This window comes from Sinohyriopsis cumingii, chromosome 2 (assembly GCF_028554795.1).
Source record: "Sinohyriopsis cumingii isolate HCF-2022 chromosome 2, ASM2855479v2, whole genome shotgun sequence".
NCBI classification, from domain to species: domain Eukaryota; kingdom Metazoa; phylum Mollusca; class Bivalvia; order Unionida; family Unionidae; genus Sinohyriopsis; species Sinohyriopsis cumingii.
The window spans coordinates 78,449,249-78,466,680 of NC_142962.1; the positions used below are offsets into that span (position 1 = coordinate 78,449,249).

The 17,432-nt window shown below is 33.9% G+C and overlaps 1 protein-coding gene across 1 annotated transcript in view; it reads right to left on the reverse strand.

The window, feature by feature from the left end:
* The window catches only part of LOC149805242 (uncharacterized), a 133,322-nt gene that overhangs the window by 74,454 nt on the left and 41,436 nt on the right, over nt 1–17,432 (reverse strand). Inside the window, exons 5-8 of the mRNA XM_089948790.1 lie at nt 15,166–15,240; nt 13,818–14,013; nt 10,231–10,364; nt 9,613–9,779 (exon numbers count right to left, since the gene is read on the reverse strand). Coding sequence (XP_089804916.1) covers nt 9,613–9,779; nt 10,231–10,364; nt 13,818–14,013; nt 15,166–15,240 — 572 coding nt within the window. The remainder of the gene's footprint in view (nt 1–9,612; nt 9,780–10,230; nt 10,365–13,817; nt 14,014–15,165; nt 15,241–17,432) is intronic.

The following is a 17,432-nucleotide window of genomic DNA, read 5'->3' on the forward strand; positions in this document are numbered from 1 at the left end:
GTGGAATGGCAGTTGTTTTTCTCTGATCACCTTTATCACCTTGATGACAATTAGCTGTATAAATTGCCTCAAGTTGATAATTGTCCATCAGCAACAAGTGTAATGCTATGTGCATCATGACTATTTACTGTTTAACATGTTACAAGCATTGTTTGTGTGTCAAGAGGGATCTCTCTCACTTCATAAGATTACCTGGAAATAGTGGACTTTTTAAATTTTAATAAACATGACTATGTTGAGGGTTTGGGATTAAAATATAAAGATTTTTTTTATGCTACATATAGTAACATGGTAGGTATGTGAAATTTAAAATAAATGTGAATTTATACAAGTCTGATTCAGTGCATCTCATACTATCAATGTCTGACATTAGCAAAAACACCTGCACAGTTCCAATCTGGGTGCATAATACAGAGTATGGAATAAAGATCTGTATCATGACAGATGCCCCAAATTGTTTATATATTTTAGGTGACTTCAACAGGGATCTTACGGATAACAAGATTAACAAAAATTGACTAAATTTCACAGATACTTTTGGTTTAACCCAATTAGTGGACCAACCGACATGAAAAACTGACAATGTAAACACTCAGGTCATATCTATACCAATATGGAAGAATATGGGACAAAAATACCTTGGACATATAGTGATCATTTTCCTATTTTCATAACCAAAAAAATCAGGTTTAAAAACAGATGTTAAATCCATAATAATAATGAATATGATGAAAGCAAATTTCTGGAAGATCTCAGTAATGTCCCTTGGAGTATATTATTTATATCTGATAATGTGGATGATGCTCATGATAAATCACCACAGCCTTTATGCAAGTGGTAGATAAACATCTACCTTTGAAAAGACATAGAGTGAAAAAGAACTTCCAACTTAGTTGGTTAACTCCTGACATTCTAGATCCCATGATAACTTGTGATTATTTCAAATCTGTTGGTCAACAAGCACATTAAAAAACATGGAGAAACAAAGCAAGCAAAATGATCAATGGGGCAAAGAGGAATTGCTATCAATCAGCTGTAGAAAACAAATGCAATAAGAATTCCATGTGGACAGTTTTAAACAAACTAGGTGCAAGTAAACATTCCATAAAATCATCCAAAATCCAACAACTTAACCAAGAAGGCCAGATTACTGATGAGGATGTTAAAATAACAAACACATTTAATGAATTTTCTGTAACTATATCTTCCAAAATTAAGGAACCCATTTTAAACTCCAATCCCACTGAACAAAGAAATTTCTCTTTTATAGAAAATTCCAGCAGATATTGCAAACTGTTTTATTTTTAATTTATCAAATGCAAAAGTCCTACAAGTGTTTCAAACTACTGAGACAGCAAAAGCAACTGGCATAGATAAAATTGGATAGCATCTCATGAGGGCTGCTGCAAATATAATGTCTGGCAGTATGAGCATATCCACCTCAGTGTTTCTCCAGACATGGAAACTGGCAAAAGTTATACATATTCACAAAGTAGGCAACAACAACAAAAATGTACATAATTACAGACCCATATCACTTTATTTCCATCTCTTTCAAAACATCTTCAAAAAATACCCAAACACATGTTCACGACAATTTTTTGATGAACCTATCAACCTCTAACTTAATTCACCAAAATCAATAAGGGTTCAGAGAAAACCACTCTTGTGAGACCTGGTCTCCATCATAGAAAGATAGATTACTGCATTAGATCAAGGGAAATTAGCTGGATCCATACTTTCTCATCTTAGAAAATCTTTTGTTAATCATGACGTTCTTATAAATAAATTGAACATTTACCAATGTGACAATTCCAAAATTGACTGGTTTACATCCTATCTTAACAAAGAGAAAATAATGTTTCAAAATAAATGGCATCTTTCTCGAGTTAAATGAATTACATGTGAAGTACAGCTGGGATCATTCCTGGTCCCACCACTGATTGACAATGAAGATAAGCAGCCATATTTCATCTACCAACCTATTTGCTGATGACACAATTCGATTAGATTGCTGACATTTAAAAAAAGACCTAGAGGTTTACTTCCCAATATCTTTACCTAGATTCGATACCTGGTGTAAGGAAAATGGCATTAAAGTAAACACAGACAAGACTAAAGTATTAATGATTACTCCCCACCCCAATCAAAATCAGAAATTAACAATTTCAGTCTTACACTGAATGAAATCAGTCTACAAATGGTTACCCAAGACAAAATCATTGAAGTGAAGGTTCACAACAATTTGCAATGGAATGAACATATTAAAGTCAGATGTCAAAAAGTCAATTTATATATATGGTTATTAAGCATGGTAAAGCAATATTTATTGACTAACCACACTGGACAACAAATTTTTACAAAAGTCATGTTACTGAAATAAAATTAGTAAATTCTTATCAATTTTTATGTGCTGAACACGAATATGACAGTCAAATTGCAAAATTGGCTCTAGTTTTTTTGTAATCTGCAAGAAATTAACGTTTACATAACGAAATGCATTCCAATAGTAAAAGGTCAACTGTAATAGCCTACCTATAAAAAATCAAGTCATTGACTACATCTTAGATTTCTTCGCCTGTCTCTTGTACAGCTGTTCGGGAGCATCTCTGAGGAGTGTCCAGCAGTAGTCAGCCAGCATTGTAGTGGACCATTTTCCCTGGTATCTTTGTTCCATTGTTGCGATATCTTGATGAAAACGTTCGCCGTGTTCATCACTAACAATACCACAGTTGCTAGGAAAGAAATCCAAATGGGAATGAAGGAAGTGAATCTTTAGAGACATATTGCAGCCAAGTTTCTTATACTTCATCAACATGTCTTCTACTAGTTCCTTATAGTTTTCTGCCCTAACATTTCCGAGGAAGTTTGTAGAAACTAGGCGAAAAGCATTCCATGCTTGTTTCGCGTCACCTTCCAGCAAGTTGTTGAACCGGTCATCTTTGAAAAGCTCTCGAATCTGAGGACCCACAAAAACTCCCTCTTTAATCTTTGCTTCGCTGAGTCGAGGGAATTTTTCATGCAGGTATCGGAATGCTGGCAAAGTCCGGTCAATGGCTTTCACGAAGTTCTTCATCAAACCTAGTTTGATGTGAAGGGGTGGTAGCAAGATTTTCTGAGCCTCAACCAGAGCTGGGTGTTGGATATTCTTCTCTCCAATGGCTACATTCTGCCTGTGAGTCCATTCCTTCCTCATGTAGTGCATTTCCCTTGCTCGGCTATCCCACTCGCATAAGAAACACATGTATTTTGTATATCCTTGCTGCAGTCCCATTAAAAGGGCAACTACCTTCAAATCACCACAGAGGTGCCAGCTGTACTTGTTATACTCAATGGAATTCAGTAGCTGCCTTAAGTTATCGTATGTCTCTTTCATGTGGACAGCATACACTACTGGAATAGATGGAAGAATGTTTCCATTGTGCAAAAGCACAGCCTTGAGATTCAGTTTCGAAGAGTCCACAAATAGTCTCCATTCTTGTGGGTCATGAGTGATTTTTAAAGCATTCATGAGGCCCTCAATATCGGAACAGAATATCAGATTACTTTCCTTTCTGAAGAAAGGCTCCAATTGCTGGTGGCGCTTTCGATATGCAGTAATTGTGACATCTTCTTCTAGAAGATTCCATTGTTGGAGTCTTGATCCTAGCAATTCTGCCTTGTTCTTTGATAAGTCCAAATCACGAATCAGGTCATTTAGTTCTTCCTGTGTTATTCTGTGTGGGGTTGATGATGCACCACAGTGAAAATCTGGATCACTGCATGCTGATGGACCAGGAGAAGAACAGGTCGACTCACCTTTGTCTTCGTCAGATGAATCAAGAGAATATTCTGCTGGAGGTTCTGGAATAGGAAGTCCCTCACCATGTGGAACTGGTCTCAATGCAGACGGAATGTTTGGGTAGACTATTCTCGACTTCTTTCGCTTCGTTATTCCGCCGGAAAGAGGAGGAACCAAGCAGAAGTAACAGTCATTTAGGTGGTTGCTTGGCTCTCTCCACACCATTGGGACTGCAAACGGCATTGATGACCTTTTGCAATTCAACCACTGTGAAAGCTGTGTTGTACATGTAGCACAGCATATATGCGGAGCCCAAGGCTTGTCTTGGTCACCAACCTTGCATCCGAAGTAAAGATGATATGCCTTCTTCACTTGAGAATTGATACTTTTCTTCTGGTTGGCAAATGTCACTTCCCCACAAATATAGCAAAAATTGTCCGCGGTATTAACACACTTTCGAGGCATTACTGTTCTTTATTGTACGTAAATGGATAAAATAATAAGTTTTATGTAACAGTAGCTTGAACTGTCTCGCACAACGTCTAAAATATTTTAAATGCTGAACCTATCTGATTGGGCTTTATATAGTACACTGCTTACGTCAGCTTCAGCAGCCGCCTGGCATTAGTATAATAGGCCTACACATGTATAGTACACTGCTGACGTCAACTTACTTCAGCAGCCGCATGGCATTAGTATTGCATTGCATCAGAAAATGATGCAATCAACTGTGGATGATGTGAGCATGATGGTATTATGCAATGTTACATCATTATTCCGGATGTTGCTGCAGTCCTACTGGAGAAATTTACACAGTGAAACATAGAAAATGAGGTATATGAATATCTTCAAAACGAGAGCCAATACAAATTTTTCACGGTTATATTCGTGTTCGGCACACCAAAATACTACAGATTAGGGCCTTTTCAAGTCAGTAATGATTTCACTGTTGACCAGTGCCATAGGTTAATATATTATAAAAGCTAAATACAACAATACCTTAGCCTCTATAATGTTAACTCCAAAAAACCTTCCAACTAGAATATTTGCAAATTATTCAGCTTGCAAAAGAGAGCTTGCAGAGTCTTCCTAGATAATGGTAAAAACATTCCAAATGCAGTGAATGATATTCAAATTTTAACAGTAAGTGAACAAATATTTTTGAGAAAGGCTACATTTATGCACAGAGTTTCAAACAATATGGTCCCATTATATCTCAATGAACTATTTCATGCTAGAAAACAAGGCAACACTCCCAATTTAAGATGAATTTCAGTTTGCCATCTTTTCATTCCAAAACCAAATAAACAATTCTTTAAGTAAGGTTTTCAATATTCAGGGCCACTAATCTGGAACATTTTCACAAATGAAATTAGAGAAAGTGAAAATATAAATGCATTCAGCTATATTATAAGTCAATGGATGAAATACTGAGCCTTCCTGATTTGATATGTACTTTACAACTAAAAGTATGAATTTTCAAACCTTCCATTTTGTTGTCTCACTATTTTTTTGCTGAATATATACATTGTTCCTACTTGGAGCATGTTCTGATAAAATTTTCTGTTTATTAAGTCCAAATATATTTACTTTTTCATTTTTAATTCTTAATTTCTTAAAGTATCAAATGAATTAAGAGTTGTCTGTTCCTTTCTTTACTCTCTGTCTGTGCATGTGTGATCTGGATTTTTAATGTAGCTTTAACAATTTTTCAGTCATATCGCTATGATGCCTGCAATGTGGCAGTTTATAGTGATGTCTAGCACTGGGTCATCATGCCAAAGACATGTAGCATGATGTCCCGCCCAGTCACATTATCCTGACACCTGGCCGACCAGTCCTAACACTAACCTCTTAATGCTGAGCGCCAAGCAAGGCAGCTGTTAGTAACATTTTTATAAGTCTTTGGTATGACTCGTCCAGGGTTCAAACCTGCGACCTCCTGCATCCAAGGCAGACACTCTAACCACTATGCCATCAGAGTGATCCCTTTCTTTACTGTAAGTACAACTATGTGTTATGTATGTAAAATATTCATATAATATTAGGCCACAAGGAGGATTATATAGCTCCATGCAACTAACTTTGTCATCCCCTTTCAATTATGTCATTCTTCTGCTTCTTTTTTCATCATCACCATTTTCTTCTTCTTCTTCTTCTTATTATTATTATTATTATTATTATTACTGTGAATATTATTATTATTATTATTATTATTATTATTATTATTATTATTATTATCATCAATACAAAATCAACAATGTAAGATTAAAAAAATATGGAATAAAAAGTGAATCCTATACATATGGTTGACTTCTCCGTAAGTGTGGAGAAAGGGAAGATGATTATAGTATATGTCTTACAATGTTCTTCTCCTTTTACGATACAAAATTGTAAATATATATTTAATGTGATTATATGGTGGATGATATTAGATTTTAATGACAAAAAACTAAATTTTTCAATATTTAAAGTGAAGAGTCTCTTGGTTAAACATTAGCACTTAGCAAATAAAGCAGGAGGATGAACAAAGAGGGAGTAGGTGAAAGACAAAGATAAAGAAAGAAAGAAGTCAAAATGAAGAATTGTCAATTTAAATGTGTCAGACATTGTATACACAGCTGAGAAAATAGGGATAAAAGAAAGGAGAGGGACAAAACTAAATAAATAAGTAAGTAAATAAATAAAAAGAAACAAAAAGCAAGATTAAAATGGAAGATTACTTAATTCTGGAGTGAATCATTGTGGAGGTGATAGCGAATCATTGTGGAGGTGATAGTGAATCATTGTGGAGGTGATAGTGAATCATTGTGGAGGTGATAGCGAATCATTGTGGAGGTGATAGTGAATCATTGTGGAGGTGATAGCGAATCATTGCGGAGGTGATAGTGAATCATTGTGGAGGTGATAGCGAATCATTGTGGAGGTGATAGTGAAACATTGTGGAGGTGATAGCAAATCATTGTGGAGGTGATAGCGAATCATTGTGGAGGTGATAGTGAAACATTTGGAGAAATAGGTGTTGTAGCTAATAAGGACCAGTGGAAGTGCATGCATGATAGAATCATCTTCAATTAAGTAAATATTTTTGACTTTTCAATAAATTTATGAACTGCACTGGAAATACAAATGTTCACTTCATATGGAAGCATTGCATTACCATACAAGAAGGTATTTAAATTTCAATTACCATATGGACTGAGGGATTGAAATAGTTTGATGCATTGTTCATTGTAATAAATGCAAGATAAGAAGTAGTCTTGTGTACTTCCTACAGGTCTGCATCTGATACATATTCTTTGTAAATAAATGTTGTTCTAAGTCTGGCAATGAAGAAATGAAATTTCCTTCTACCACAAAAAAGTGTCTGGGAACATAAGTGTCATGAGTATTTCATGTGCTCTTAAAGTTGTAAATGGAGTCTATTTGACGAGTTTCAATAGATAATGTATTCCATTCTTGAATGATTAAAGGGAGAGATGAGTTGCAGTAAAGACTTGTTCTAGCCTGTACAAATTGATAATTGTTTCAGTTACGTAAGTCACTGCAAGTAATGTCACTAACAGCCAGTGGAATCAGAGATTTAAGATAGGAAGGGCTTGAACCAGTTTTCATTTTATATCAGAATGTAAGTTTGTGTTTTTATCATCTGTATTTTGGCTTTCCCAACCTATTTCATGGCATAGTGAGTCAAAAGATACAAATTTTGTTGCAATAGTCACAATTCTGGCTGCCTCATTTTGTATTTTTCAAGCTCTCTTTTTTTGAGTAATGTGTACTTGTCCCAAACCTTATTACCATATCAAGCAGATTAGGGTCATTATTGATTGTTCAACTGATGACTCATTATAAAATGCATTGTCTAAAGAACTGAAAGTGTATAAAGAAGTTGAACCTCTGGTTCTGTGCAGTTTGACTTAACTTATAAGTGAGTACTGGTGATGTTTCAAAATTTTAAACTTTTAAATCAAAAGAAAACTGTAATACAAATTTGTACACAGTTTTAAGTCAAAAGAAAACTGTTAACTCATATATCATTGGGTGGAAGCAAGAACTTGTTTCTTGATGATGTCATTCAATTTTGAAAATGTAGGTTTTCAAAGCTGAGGTCCATTGTGGTCTTGGGTGCCAACTCAGATGTCATGTCAAAAACTCCTTATTGGCAAATTCTGATGGCAAAGCAAGATGTTATATTTACATCCCTGACCCAAAAAGTATTAAATCTAATAGCATAAAATAGTATTATATTTTTTAACTGAAAAATAATGTGTGATAAGTCATCACTTTGCAAAGTTCTGGTACTACAAACAGTGGTTCAATTTTTTAGCCATTTTTATATCCCTTTTACCATGGTGAATGTAACACTAAGTGGTTCTCAGCATTTGATATGAAATGCCATTGTTGCAATTTTTGTAACAGTGGACCAAGGTTTAGTCTTTAGTTCGAGCTTATAAAGTCCACTGTGGAACAAAATACATTTTAATACAAGCACTAGTATGCCCACTCTTTTTCTGTAGTGCAATAAAATAAAAAATGGACACTTACTGTTTCCCTCTCCCTTCTCCCAAAGGAAATAAGGTTCAGTTAAATGTAATGAAACACCTCTAACCTTGCTCACACATAGCCTACCTCACAAGGTCAGTGATTACATGTGTACATAAGGTAGATAACTATTTCTATTTTAACAAGAGAAACATCTCAGATTTGTGTAAAATCCAAAGTATGACACAAAAGTAGCAGTGAAAAAGTTAATATTCTAATGCTTAAAAAGTTCTCACCTTAATAGAATGTAAATGCATGTTGTTGATCAGATAACAATTTTGCACATTTTAACATTTTTGCAGAAAAGCTAAGGCTGTAAACCACATTCAAAACCTTCATCATGTGGAATCAATTAATTCATAATGTACCTTTTTTCACTGAAAGGGTTTGAAATACGTTATAAGTGATAAGATTGTACAAAATGATCATAAGAGGCAAAACTTCACTTGCATGATTATCATGTGTTTATCTATGATTTATTATTAGGGCAGCCATATCATTTACAGTCATGAACAAACACTGTCACTTTTTTATCAGATGACAAATAAAACTGATATTGGCAAAACAAATTTAAAAGTGCAATTTGATACAGCTTAATTATGTCTGTGAAATTTTAGTATCTCTTTGGCGGTGAAAAACCTCAACCTATTTCATTATCTGATAAGTAAAATACGTTTGAGCTCATAAATAAATTTCTTTTACTAAAAAAATCATAATGTGGCTAAGGCACAATATAAGAAATTATTTGTATAGTATGTTGGTAAATGAACACTTATTTTAGAAAAATAACACATAATCCTCTATGCATTTTAAAAAAGAATATTTAAGGTAATGTGATTACTTTGACCCATGACCTTCAAAACAAGGAAGAAGACTGGATAAACTCTAGATGACATTTATATCCATGAAGAATGTTCACAACATTTTCATAAAAAAAAATCACCAAATAAAATTAATTATCTTTTGAGGGTTGGGTGGGTGAAGGGAGGTAATCTAAATTATCATGCCCCTATAAGGGACCTAAACACAAAGAGCTAAATAACATGAACACAAAGTGAACAAACTTAGTTTTATACAAAATAAAAAGAACAAATTTGGAGATAGCAAAGTTGGGCATATGCTAATTATGAAAGGCACTATGACCTGATACTAATTATTAAAGACATCAGGTCCCATGCTAATTATGTAAGACAATATGGTTCCATGTTAATTATGAAAGATGCTGAAGACACTAATCAATATTCCATGCTAATGAATAATTTGTTTAAAATATCTCTTTATTAACTAACCTTATGTCTCATGATGGGATTTTTCTCAACATCTTGGTTCAGGAGAGTCTTGCATAATGGAAGATTGTTAGTAATGGCTGCTATATGTAGACATGTACGTCCAGCATGATTTTTGACATTTACAGCATCTTTTGTGTTTCTTTGCTTAAGTAGGTACTTTACAACATCTGAAAAAAACACATTGTCTTACTAATCATGTGATCAGATCTATCAAATGTATGACACTGTGGCTTGAAAGAAAACAACATAAAGCTAAGAATTTTAGTTTGATTTCTTTTTTTCTGTAAATATTATTTTTGGACAAAATTAAATGAATAAATATCATACATTGAAAATATATGTAATTTACATAAGCTAACATTATTACTATTGTTTGACATCACCCATCACCCACCCCTAAAACACATGTATGATCATTGATGTAGTGGGGAGAGACATATAATGACGTCTGACTTGACATTCTGTACTGAAGATGAAAATTTTATCATTAATAAATGCTAACAAAAGAATAAAATGCATTAGAATATTTAAAGAGTCAGTATATAAGATTATTATACAAAATGTTGCATTAAAGTATTTTAGTTGAATTTTATTACAGGATGTTGCAATGCAACTTACCAATATAGCCACCCTGAGCTGCCTCATGTACAGGGTAGTCCCCCTGAGAACTAGGCATCCATAAGTTCCCCTTCTCTTTCTCCAGCAGCTTTATTGTATCCAGGCAACCCTTGACAGCAGCACAGTGGGCAGGGCTTAAAGTACAGCATTATGAATTTTAAATTATTCAAGATTACACTGTACATTGTTCAACCACATCAGAAATAAATTTAAAATACTAATGATATATAGTAATCAGAAAATAGTATAAGTCATACCAGTTTCATCATTTGGTCTACCCCCTCCCCCCATTGTTCCTCAGCCACCTACTACCCAAGCATGACCTGTACCTATTGGTACTACAGCTGTCAGTTGATTATGGCAGCTGACTGCTGATTAACAGCTGACAGATAATAAAAAGCCCACATCTCTGGCTTTTTGGGAAATGGTTTATAAAGTGATAAGATTTAACACCAATGTCTGAAAGGGAAATTAAAAAGGAGATCCAAATCAACGATGCACTTGTTTAGCACCTTTTGTATTTCTAGGTTAAATTTCAAATTTTTGAGTATGTACAAAAGAAAGTTGCTGCCACACTATGCTCAGTGATTTTCTTTAAATTTTTCAGTTTTCCCAAATATATGAGCTCTGGGCACCAGTCTAACTTGTAATATGTATTGCAAGTTAGAGTCTTATACAATTCCAACAAGAATTTTTTAAGGTGGTGCTAGCAACTTTTGTTGATAAACACAAATTATAAATTGTGTCCAACACAAAATTCTGTATAATGGAAATTGCTTGTGATGGTTCAGACAAGGCCAAAGAAAGTTGCCCTGAAGCTTGTACAAAATGCTGACAATTTCAGGTCATGAAAGTAAATGCCCATAGTATTTAGGCACAAGCAATTCTTGTTTGTATATTTAATGTTTTTGTTGTAGGCTTAACGCCATTTCCAGCAAAGGATAGGTTATATATGGAAGCGAGTAGAACAAACATTCAAGTTCTAATAAAATGTGCACATCTTTCACTCTTCTATTTCTCTCCAGTAAATTATGTACGCCTTCAATCTGGATGCAGTGTTCCAAGACATTGCAACTGTCATGTGCCAACTACTTGCATTAGTACAAAGGATATAGAGCTGTAAGAAGTCATGTGTCAATGGAGTGATATTTAAAACTGCTATTGAGGATAGCAGTTTTAAATATCACTCCACTGACACATGAACAACCACTGCAAACATATAAATCAGTTTGGTCTCACGGTTTGTGGGTCTAATTCCAGCCATGCAGCTTTAGGGCTCACAGTGCTAATGATATGGAAGAATGGGATACAGTCTAGAAGTGGGTGAACATAAAAACAAGTATATATGGGTTTGGCTGGCCAGGAGTAGCTGATAACAAAAGTACATTTTTAGTGAAAAGAATCTTTTTATTCTCAGAGTTTATCGTAGTTGTAACTGAAAAAAATAGAGACAATGTTTTATTGATGGAATTTCAGTCCTTTTACGGACTTGAGTATGCAAAACTTACTGCTAAAACTATCACCCGACACTTTGGTGTGGAAATTAAACCAGATTTCAAACTCTTGTAGATATAACAAAATGCAGTGGCTCGTATATTTTTTTCTCCACACAGAAGCTTGTCATAAGGATATGTCAGTACTGATGAATATAGGTTTCATTATGAGCATTTAGAAATTTTAAAAAAATTGAATTTTTTACATAATAATGTTTGCACAGATTTTTACTATGGGAGCTGAATTAGTACTGTGAGTCCTTAAGTTTATGGGTTATAGCTTGCAATGGATATACAAGTTATAACCTTAAAAGGGAAGCAACTCCAACATTACTGATACACAAATGTGTGAGTCCTGCATGTTATCTTGAGTTATAATAAAGTCTGTGATCAATTACTGACTCTAAATGACTTCTTCAGATCAAATAATTATTATTATTATTATTATTAGTATTATTATTATTAAATTCCATCAGATGAATACTTGTGTAGGACAATAAAGATTATAATTCTCATGTGTCAGTGAAAGTTATAACCATCCCATCCATCTTAATTCCCCCAGCTGTCCATCAAAATTCTGGACAACTCTCACCATCTCATGCTCTCACTAATGATGTGGTCAGTGTTTATGGATCCTGTTGATACAGAGGTTAATGAGGTTGGAAAACTGAAAAAATATTATGAGTGCTTGAACAGTAGTTAGCATGCATGTAACAAAGAAAAATATGGGTTCTATACCAAAGTTTCAGTCATCAACAAATAACAGTATGGTACTCTAGTACACTTCAGTGGAAAGCAATACAATGTAGCCACTGTTCCAATGGCAGTGTTGGTATCAACAGCTGGTTATGGTTTTAGTCAAAGTCTTTTATGTGCACATATTTTGTAAATCCCAAAGGCTTGAACCATTATGAAGCTAAGACGATTCATTCTGTGATATGTATATTTGCCCATTTTACCTTGGAGTCATGGTAACAGTCATAATAAATTTGCATTAAGTATTTTGTTAAAGTTTTCTCATTTGGTAATATTTTCTTTATAGATTCTCATCATACTCCTCATGAATCATTGCAAAGCTAGGACAATCCATTATGTGTCATTCCCAGCTGCTTCTTTGTCCTTGGCATTAATGTCACAGTGAAACTTGTCCTTTGTAGACGACTGAAACTTTGGTATAGGACCCATCTTCTTCTTTCAGCCGCAGTGACCTTAACCATGGACCTTTTGGCCACAAAATCAATAGGTTATCTGAAGTGCTAGTCATCCACAAAGGTCTGTGATGCAAAACTAATGTTGTTGTGTGGAAACCATTTTATTCTTTCAGTCACAGTGATCTGAGGTTCTGTGCCTGAAATCGATATGGTTTCTTTTCAACCCCAAGTACAAGGCATCCACACAATATGGTAACTGTAGCGGCCCCGAGTGGCCGAGTCGTCTAAAGCACTCTCCGTTATGGATCACTGCCATATCACCTCTGTCTGCGTGGGTTCGAGTCTCAGATTCAACCAATATGGGTATGTGAGAAAGCTTGCCAGTAGCTTCTCGTGGGTCGGTGGTTCTTTCCAGGGTTTTCCCGGTTTCTTCCTCCACCATTAATACTGGCCACCATGTATACCCTATCGTGTGCTGAAAAATAGTGTTAAACCCTACAACAACAACAACAACAACAACAACTGGTAACTGTAGCTAGTAGACAACTCAAGTTACTGTGTGTAAACCTAATTTGTAAAAGATGGGCAGATGAAATATTACCTCACTGTGGAAACTGGAAGTAAATGAAAATACATGCTGAACAAATATATTGCCACACAAAAATATGCATTTATGGAGCGAAAATGAATAATATTTATTAGCACCAGGCACAATGACTTTTCTCCTTTCATAGACTGGGTTGTCTCCCCTAGCACATAGCTTACTGTATACAAGGCTATTATTTTCCAATGTCAGAAATATCTTACACTCAAAATATCTTGACTAATAGAAAGAAAAAATTGAGAAGGCTGAAGAAGAGAAGGATGCTAAGCACAATCAACATATACTTTGTAGCAAATATCACATTTTTAGGCCCAAAAATAAATAAATTAGTGCAATTACCTTCTACCCATCATGTCAACATGATTTGGGTCAGCCCCTGCTTTCAAAAGAACTCTAGTGCAGTCAATGTTTCCCAGGGTAATTGCATAAAAAAGAGGTGTACACTTGTTCTTATCAGACATGTTAACATTGGCACCAGATTTTTTTAATAGTTCTATGCAAATGGCTTTACCACGGCTAGCAGCACAATGAAGGGCTGAAAAAAAGCAAAGAAAAAATAATACAATAGTCAGTACCTATGTGCAAAGGAAAAAACACTATCTTCATATCCATAAAAAACAACACAAAAATGATTATTTACCACAGTAAATATGACATGCTTAAATATCATCCAAGGGACATAACTCTATCTTCAGAACTTAAGAACATTTTACAGACTATTACTGATGGATTTCTTGACTCATTATTGCTTTATAACATGTGCCAGACATCCAAACATCTGGAATTCAGATAACAAATGCAAAAATATCACAAAGAAGAAATCCCATAAGTACTCTGCATGTCTGCAGGGTTCCTGCACAATTAACAAACACAGATTCCATGACTTTTCCAAAACTTCTCCAGGGCCATTTCATGAAGCTCAAGGACCATAATATCTATGAAATGAAACCGTTTTTCAATCATAATTGTTTGAAACAAATATTTTTTTAATTGGTGATCAGCGCTCTATGAAAATAGCAGCTATCAATTTTTTTAACTACATTGCCAGAAATTTCAAGACTTGTCCAAAATTTGCAAGGTTCTGAGAAATTCCATGAGTTTTCAAGGCCCCTGAAATTTATTTTTAAAATTCCAAAACATTTTCAGGATTCCAGGCCCTGCAGGAACCTTGTGTCTGGTTACTGTAACCATGCAAGTTTTCATTTGTTTTACTGAGAATTTATCTGGAATGATTTGCAAGGACATCTGGGTCAGTAGAAGAGAAATTTGGATAAACTGGAAATGTAATTGTTATGAAATATTACAAACTTTGGGCATCTGCATATTTTGGAAAAATATTATTAAGGGATTAAAGAACATTTATACTGGAAGATGAACCGATTTCTAGGTCCTGAGGATCCCTGGGAATTTTTTCTCTCGCTCAACAATGATATATACCTATCAAAGTTTATGTTTATTTTGTCATGGTTATGTTTTCTTGTCTATCAGATATTACAATAAAATTGTATACAAAATGAATTTTTTCTCTCGCTCAACAATGATATATACCTATCAAAGTTTATGTTTATTTTGTCATGGTTATGTTTCTTGTCTATCAGATATTACAATAAAATTGTATACAAAATGACTAAGACACAGAGGGACAGTAACTTTGATTCATGCATTTGAATTCTTTTAATTGTTTTACCTGATAAATCATCCTTGTCCGTAGCATTTACATCTGCTCCTGCTTTAATTAACACTCTACAAGATTCAGCATTACCTGTCACAAAAAGGAAAAAAAGGTAAACATGGTTACAGTCCATTTATGCTATTTGAATTGAAGAGACAGAGGCAAACACAACTGTTACATGTATGTACCAGAATATTAGATGATACAGGGACAGGTTTATATACCAGAATATATGATCACACTGGGACAGGTTTATTTATCAGAATATCTGATCACACTGGGACAGGTTTAAACCAAATTCGTGTTTTGTAAAATATGTATGACTCCATCATAGACATGCAGACCAAAAATCTTAAGAAAAAGATATTCCAAAATTTAGCAAAATTTTGAAATATTGTTATAATTGAACAAAAGTTTTCATAAAATATATTGAAGTTCCTTAAAAAATAAAAATGTTTTAAAATATTGAAAAACTGCCACAATGGCCTGAATATCTAAACAGGAAATCTAAATAAGAATGCAAATATGTTTATAAAAATGTAATTTATTTAGCTATTTTTTTTGTTGAAAAACCCAGAATTGTGCAATTAATGCCTTGAGATATAAGCATGTCATCTATGAATACATTACTGTGCCAACACGGTAGGCAAATTTCATTTTTCAACTTGAATGGCTTTTGTGCAATCTTGCTAACATGCTTCTTGGAACAGACAGACAAACAGACAGATGAAAATGACCAAATCAAGATGGTCCTGCTACAAGCAGTGGGGACATAAAAAAATAGTGCTTGCCATAGTTCAAAATATGCCCAGTGGACAGGATTTCTGTTTGGACGTGCACTTATATTTCTTCCATCCTATCGAAAAATCAATTGTCCAAACTGAACCATTTAATGGCACTGTTACCAAGACTCTTTGGTTTGCATACTTGCAGGAACCAGCTAAGCTGCTGAAATATTTTCCCAAGTATCCTCTATGTATAATTTAAAAAGAATATTGTTAACTGATGTTTTTAATATGGCATCTGAGCTTTATGAGAACTGCTGTCATCATGTATCATATCTGACTGACCCATATATAATCATATACTAATGACCCATATGTAATCATATACTAATGACCCATATGTAATCATATATTAATGACCCATATGTAATCATATACTAATGACCCATATGTAATCATATACTAATGACCCATATGTAATGACACTAATGACCCATATGTACTCATATAATAATGATCCTTATGTAATCATATACTAATGATCCATATGTACTCATAGAATAATGATCCTTATGTAATCATATACTCATGACCCATATGCAGTCATATACTAATGACCCATATGTAATGATACTAATGACCCATATGTAATGATACTAATGACCCATATGTACTCATATAATAATTATCCTTATGTAATCATATACTAATGACCCATATGCAATCATATACTAATGACCCATATGTAATGATACTAATGACCCATATGTACTCATATAATAATGATCCTTATGTAATCATATACTAATATGACCCATATGTAATCATATACTAATGACCCAGATGCAATCATATACTAATAACCCATATGTAATCATATAATGACCCATATGTAATCATATACTAAATGACCCATATGTAATCATATAATAATGACCCATATGAAATTATATTCTAATGACCCATATGTAATCATATACTATTAACCCATATGTAATCATATAATGACCCATATGTAATCATTTACTAATGACCCATATGTAATCATACTAATGACCCACATGTAATCATATGATAATCACCCTTATGTAATCATATACTAAAATGACCCATATGTAATCATATACTAATGACCCATATGTAATCATATACTAATGACCCATATGTAATCATATACTAAAATGACCTATATGCAATCATATTCTGATGACCCATATGTAAATCATATACTAATGACCCATATGTAACCATCAAGTAATGACCCATATGTAAATCATATACTAATGACCTATATGTAATCATACACTAATATGTAATCATATACTAATGACCCATATTTAATCATATACTAATGACCCATATATAATCATATAATAATGACCCATATGTAATCATACACTAATGACCTATATGTAATCATACACTAATATGTAATCATATACTAATGACCCATATTTAATCATATACTAATGACCCATATGTAATCATATACTAATGACCCATATGTAATCATATACTAATGACCCATATGTAATCATATACTAATGACCCATATGT